The sequence below is a fragment of the Pocillopora verrucosa genome, chromosome 13, assembly GCF_036669915.1.
Source record: "Pocillopora verrucosa isolate sample1 chromosome 13, ASM3666991v2, whole genome shotgun sequence".
Classification (NCBI taxonomy): domain Eukaryota; kingdom Metazoa; phylum Cnidaria; class Anthozoa; order Scleractinia; family Pocilloporidae; genus Pocillopora; species Pocillopora verrucosa.
This window is the reverse complement of record NC_089324.1, coordinates 8,771,399-8,778,602: the sequence shown is the minus strand read 5'-3', so window position 1 is coordinate 8,778,602 and position 7,204 is coordinate 8,771,399. Positions and strand designations below refer to the sequence as shown.

Sequence of the window (7,204 nt, the reverse complement as noted above, 5' to 3'; positions counted from 1 at the left end):
GAAATAGAAGAGATAAAAAAGGTAATTCAGAACCAGCTTCTTGAAATGCAGTGATTAAAAAGACGCTCCACAAGTGACTGCTTTACATATATGTTTGAACATTTATCATGTCTCAACTCAAGTTTAGACCCATTTTGTGATTGTGATTGTAAATGATACATTTTATGACTAGAATCAATTACAAAAGACCTAAGAATATAATTCAACACAAATGTTCACCGCTTACTAGCTTCTGCGCTAAACGACGCCTGAAGCTATTTACACTGTCCGCAGCTTTCAAATCATTAGAAATACAGTTCCAAAGTTTGCATCCACGATACGTGAATGAACGTTGTCCATGTGACAGACGACAACGAGGGATGTGTAAAAGATTGTATGATCGCGTAGTCCTAGTGTGAATATGAGAAAGAGGTACAAATATACAGGCCAGATATTTTGGTACTAAATCAATAGGACATTTAAATAAAATTACAGCATCGCTAAGAAGGAGTCTATCCTTAACAGTAAGCCAGTTAAGGGATCTTATGACTTTTGAGATGTGATCATATTTCCTAAGACCTAACACGATACGCGCAGCAAAATTCTGTTCTAATTGGAGTTTCTTTACATTGCCTTGAGAAGTGTTAGGCAAGACAGTTGAGCAATAGAACAGTTTACTAAAACCGAAAGCGTTCATCAACAATGTCAGAGACTTTCTGTCCAGAAGGTGTTTCATCCTGCTAATCTGTATTAATTTAAATAGACGATTAGAGGTAGTTTTTGCAACATGATCGTTGTAAGTTAAGGACTGATCGATGAAGGTACTAAGGTCCTTCGCCACGGGAACTGGTGTTATTTCCTTTCCTAAAAGGGAGAGTGACACTGGAGGCAATTTACGCAGTAACTGCGGCACTCCCACAAGTAAGACTCTGGTTTTCTCCGGATTAATTAGTAGAGAATTTTGGCAGCACCATCTACAGATTTCTCTTAGGTCTTCATTCAAACGGCGGAATGCACAGCTTCTGTCTACTGAGCGAAAAGAAAGGTATAGTCTACTGTCCTCAACGTAACATGCAGACTTACAATGGGCGGAAACAGCGAGGAGATCATTTATGTATACGGTAAATAGCACAGGTCCCAATATAGAACCTTGTGGAACGCCATGTTTTAGAGGGAGAGAGGCTGAAACAGCGTCCATAATTCGTACTCTTTGGCTACGACCAGGCAGGTGACTGTGAAACCACCCCAGGCTAGATTAAGTAATACCTATTTGTTGTAGTTTCTGAAGCAAAATATCGTGTCGGATACTGTTAAATGCCTTAGACATATCCAAGAGTACAAGAGCAGAGACTTTACTCTTATCGATGGACATAAGAAAATCATCCGTTACATGTAGGAGAGCAGTTTTTGTAGAATTAAGTTTAAGATTACCGCTCTGGTGCTCAGACAACTTCTTATTGGTGGTTATATAGTCCACGAACTAACGACGGGCTAGCTTCTCAGACACCTGATAGTATGGGCAATAATGAGATAGGCCAGTTGTTACATGGATCTTCAAAACAACCTGACTTTAACAAAGGAACAACCTCGGCCATTTTCCATGCTTTCGGAAATGTAGAGGTACTAAATGAATTATTCATAATACATACAATAACTGATAGTATGGTCGGCAAACTGTCCTTAAGGACACTAGCAGTGATTTTATCATGGCCGGGTACTTTATTCAAAGATAAGCCCTTGAAAACCTTTCCAACATCCTGCTCTGTGACATCATGAAACTGAAAATCATCAGGGCAGTCATCATGTTTCCGTGTTGCTGGTAGTGTTGTTGCGGCAGAGTGAAAATCATATTCCACACCAAGATCGAAGGCTTTCTGCGTCGTTAGGCTTCCTACGCTCGTAAAATATTCATTAAATTTATTAGCCAGACTGATCGGATTGCCACAGATTTTTGGTGAGATCTTAGTTTAGACAACGATTGATGATTTTCCAAATCCATTAGTATTCCCTTTGCCATCAATAATTTGAGATTGAACATGCGCTTTTTCAGCAAGTCGAAGTTCACTTTTAACTTCTTGTCTGAAAAATTTGTATGCATTCCAACACAGGCGGTCATTAGTTTTAATGGCTCTTTTGTGCCACGTATCACTGTCGGATTTTAGGAGTGACATAAGGATTTGGTCTTGACTTGATTTTAATCCTTCTTACTGTGCGTGAGCTTCTAAAATGTCGGTAAACAAGGTTGATTTCTGCTATGAGATAGCTAGGAAATGTACAAAGTTTAAAAACATACGTGTTCGCTTTTGAGCTTTTTGTCATGAAAGCGACCCCGGCTAGGCGAGTTACCCCACCTTGAGACGTTTACATGGCAAATTATCACCCCGGCTGACAGGGTTACCCTACCTGGCAGACCGGACAACGCGCCTAGGCGGGTCACCCCACCTATCATGTAAACGTGATCAGATAAAATAAGAATTTATATGGACAGGCGGGTTACCTCACCTAGGCGGGTTATCTCACCTACCTGGGGTCCCCCCATCTCCATGAAAACAGGCCCTTAGAAACTGTGGGTGATGTTAAAGTTCTCAGAGAATTTACTCTGTGGATAGCCTTAAGATGGAAAGATATGTTGGTAATTGATGCTGAAGTATGAAGGAAAGCGATTATGAGGAGATTTGTATTCACCTGCAGGAGATTACGGTTCAGAGCATCATACAGCATTAATACACCTTCGTTTACATTAAAAAAAAATTCGCCTTTGTAATGACATGCATTGTAAATTGTACATGCAAAGTCTTGGTGACGTTCATTGGAGTTAAATTTTATTTCTAATCCGAGTAAGGCCATGTCAGATCAAAATGAAGTTAAGCGATCCAAGAGGGACAATACAGCGTTTGTATAAGTTGATGAAAATTCTGTTTCCTAAAAAGTTAAAGCCACAACCGTACTGAGCTGTTTGTCGAGAGTGAGTTAATGATCTGAGCAGCTTCATTCCTCTCACCTTCTTTGAGGCTTTACAGCAATGGCGCTTAGATAAGTCTTCAAGTTGCTTAGGGTAAGGGTTAGGCTTAGTCAAGAAAATTCACGTCTACTGTAACAATTTCTATTGTTACTTTGTAATCTCTAAATGCCAGAAAGGCGCTAATTAGGGACTTCCCCTCTGGGAAATCCTACCAATTACTCAGAATATAGTACTGGATTACTCCATCTCTGTTATTCTTTAACCAACAGCATTCTCAAGTGAAGAAATAGTTCTCGTAGGAGAGCTGCAATTTCAGAAAATAAGCCTGAAGTTCGATGGGATCGGAACCTCTACCTCTCTGATGCTGGTTGTACTAAGCCACTTGTTGGAGGCTAGGCTTATTTTTGTCGGCTCTTTCACGGGTTCAAATCTCGTCTCGTTTTTCAGGCTTTTTTTTCTGCAGTCGCTTAAATTGCAGTACATGTGTGAGGATCATTTTTTCCTTGAATTTCATCCGTAATTCAAAAGAATGTTTGCATCATTTAATTTGTCGAAAGCATTGTTTTTGAAATGTTTCTTATATATTCGTCTGTGTTAAATTTTTCTTTCAGATGAAAACTTCCATTGCAATGACTTTTCAAGTGACTCTACTGTTATGTCTCACACTTACACCTCTTGTCAATGCACGTATGGACCCATGTCCGGCGACATGTCAAGGGGAAGTACTGATTCCCTGTGGCAATAGATGTAAACAGAAAAAGGACATCGCGTATATAGAATGCCAAGAGGATTGTTTTAAAAAGTTTCACAAGTGTATCGATGATTGTCACGAAAGAACTAAGCAAGAGAAAAAACGGGCCAAAAATAAAGAAGACCTGACGTCTCAAAATGATCACTCACCGTCCCACAGGAAAAAATCGAATTAAAATAAACGACATTGAGAAATTTGATTAATAAACTTGGTGACTTTGAGGTGACCTTAGACTCGATTCAATACATTTTACTGCTTATTCTTATTTTACTTTATTTGGTTTTCTTCAATTTTTATTCTAAGAGGTGTGGCTTCTTTATACTACCGAAATAGGGTCTATACTAAAGACATCAACCTGCATCAAAGAGGCATTTCATTTGTGGAAATCAAACAGTTATTAGATCATCACCAACTTCTCAAGGCCTACAATCATATTTTCAAAGGTCAAGATCCTCCAGGGACGCTTTGAAAGTTGTCCTTTGTCTAAAGGTTTTGAAAGTGATTGTGTTGGAAAAACTTTTTTAACATAACGGTTTAAACTTGTCTTTAAAAACTGCTTACAGTGACCATAAGTTATGAACTCAACGACCAACGATCGAACAAAATCAAGAGATTAAGAGGATGAACGCGTAGATGAAAGTCAGGGGTGCTCGTTCGGGATTCTGAACTGCTACTATATCAAATTTGAACAGTAGAGCTAGGTTCAAAATCTTTGAGGACGGGTTTTTAATTGCCCTTTGTGCTTCCAGTTCATCTTTCACAGACAGGGTATCAGTTCCCTTGTCGACAGTTCCCGGGATATACTAGGGGTCTCAGGACTGCCTAACTGCCTTGATTACACTACCCGAACTTTGCCTGCAAAATCCGGTTGCGGCAAATCAAGATGTGATCTTCTGTTACTTATGCAATGCACATGCCTAACATCTGTTGTGGTGTTTTTTTTCTGTTGTTTTTTTTAAAATAAAGACATTAAACTGAGTTAAGTACATTTTACCATTCTCTAACAATGAAGAGTAAACCTTATCTAAATGTACGGTCAAAAGGCAATAAAGATATCATCTGAGAAATCTTCAAGGGAAACTTATGACACACCGTCTAATCCACCGAAACGACATCGTGGCCGAAATAAAAGGAGACACGTATTGGCAGAACTGACAATTTCAGGATAGATGTCGAGTAATTAAATGTTTGATAAGCTGCAATGACCAGGAGGATCAAATGTTACTGAAAAATCCTATTCAAAGACTGGACCTTTAAATATATGCACATGCATATTTTCACGTGGTCAGACGAATTTCATGTACCTCAAGTATTCCTACAGTATTTTGCTCAAGGAGTGTAAATTCTGCGAGGAAATTTCTGACCAAAGCTCATCAGCTTAGCATGAGGATAACTTTGTATCTCGCCGCTTTCTTGGTTCTTTGCAAAAAGGGTGACTCGGTGGAAACGACTGTCAGCCCTCAAAAGGAGAACAATGAAATGGATCTTTGTAAGGTACACATAAAAAACAACTTGTCTTTATTTATTGGACTTGACTTCTACCAAACTGAATTACAAGCAGTGAGATTATCTGACAAAAACAGATAGGTTTCCTTTTCAAAACCCCGTTTAGCTGTTTTTCTCCAAGCTCGAACGCGTCCCATTAAATGATAAGAAATCCGAAAATCTGAAGAGAGGGGGGGAATTGAGTTGGTAATTTACAATTCATCCATCTGTAATGGTTCGTGATATGTATTAAAGGAGATTTTTATTGGATTTAAAGCTTTCAGTACAAAGGTAGAATTCATGGACAGATGACGAAGATAATGCTGTTGAATTTATGTTGTTTCATAAAAAGCAAATAACCGCCTTCCTTGACATCTCATCAGTTAACAAACCAAACAAATATTTAGCTTTCCTCTGTGAGGAAGAAGCCCAAAGTAAACAAGGAGGTTTTCTACAAGAAGCAACTATTCTTGCCTTATCTTGATGTGGTACTTGGGACTACCTGACTTATCCAATGTTGAAGAGCATCTGGATGTTTAAATCGAGGGAAATACAACAAAAATGTTTGATCTTGTTGACGCGTTAATACATGCGGAGACAGGAAGTAAAATGATTCCGTTGCGTGTCTCTCCTTTTGAATATTGTGCGACACTTTTATTTGGAGCTCTTTGTATCTGGGCCTCTCTGAGGTGAAAAGAAGAGCTAAAATACGACCAACTGACGTCAGAGATACAATCTACTTAGACAATAAGCTTTTTTCCGAGCGTCCTAATTATCAGCAAAGCTTTAAACAGCTAAACAAATCAACCTTTGATATACGATATAAAAGAGGTAATTTGTGCTTAGATTAAGACAATATCTAATACGTCTCTTCCTCGTCTTCCTCCAAGAAATTAACCCCTTCCCATGGTTTTCCGGAAATTCCTGGATCGAATGGCATGCCGGGAGTGCCTGGCGTTCCGGGGCTACAAGGCCAACAGGGAAGAGATGGAGAAAAGGGACAGACTGGTGACAAAGGGGTACAAGGATTGATGGGTCAAAAGGGAGATAAAGGCAAGCAAGGATCACCTGGGAAAAGCGGAGCTCCGGGAATGACGGGAATCAAAGGAGATAAAGGAGATGGAGGTTCGCGCGGGATCATTGGAAAACCAGGAGAGCAGGGAATCAAAGGATTACAAGGAAGAAAAGGTGACAAGGGAGAAAAAGGAGAAAGTCCGATCAGTGTAGTGTCACAAAGTAACTGGAAACAGTGCGTGTGGAAGACTATTGATAGCAGAGATAGCGGTAAGATCAAGGTATGACAAAGATATTGATAAGAGGATTCGAAAGAGTAAAATTGTAACTGCAATGTTGAGGAAGTCTCAATGACAATAAAACCGATCCATTACAAATGGTTAGAGCGAGTTATTCTTTATGCTACCCTTAAAGTTTCTGCCGGCGAGCTCATTAAGATCTTTCTTTGCATGATATTTTAGAGAAAGTTCAGGTTGGAAAGGGGCACTCAAAAACAAGTACTTCGCTATATCAGTGATTCTTGTTTAAGCTAACACTGTTTGTTGCTTTCTGTTTCTATAGGATTGCCTCTTTAACAAGCTGCAAGCAGATACCGCCATCAAAGTCTCATTCCAGGGAAACATGCGAGTCATTGGCAGAGGTATGTGCAGTCGCTGGTTCTTCAAATTTAATGGCAATGAATGCAGTGGGCCAAGGACAATCGAGGCTGTTGTTTACAACAATTGGCCATCTGGTAATCCCAACCTGCTCCATCATCGATCATTTGAGGGATACTGTGAAAACATCCTACAGGGCAGGATAGCGGTGGAGTTATGGGTAGGGCAATGTCCGAGTGGATATACTCTGGGTGACGCTGAAACCGGGTGGAATTCTGTATCCCGAATAATGATCGAGGAAGTATCAAGAGCCCAGTCCTGATCATTTAGCTCTGCTTGGAAAATTAATGCGAGTAAAGAATGTAACCATGATTGGTGACTTTGATTATGTTAGTTGAAAGAAAGCTTGAGCAAAGT

The 7,204-nt window shown here is 39.6% G+C and overlaps 1 protein-coding gene across 1 annotated transcript; it reads left to right on the top strand.

Annotated features, from left to right (window-relative positions):
- The first annotated feature begins 5,002 nt into the window (after nt 1-5,002).
- LOC131773968 (collagen triple helix repeat-containing protein 1) lies at nt 5,003-7,204 on the top strand. Its single transcript, XM_059089960.2, has 3 exons — nt 5,003-5,186; nt 6,068-6,472; nt 6,753-7,204. The coding sequence occupies exons 1-3, from the start codon at nt 5,076-5,078 to the stop codon at nt 7,107-7,109; spliced, it is 873 nt and encodes a 290-aa protein (XP_058945943.2). The 5' UTR covers nt 5,003-5,075; the 3' UTR covers nt 7,110-7,204.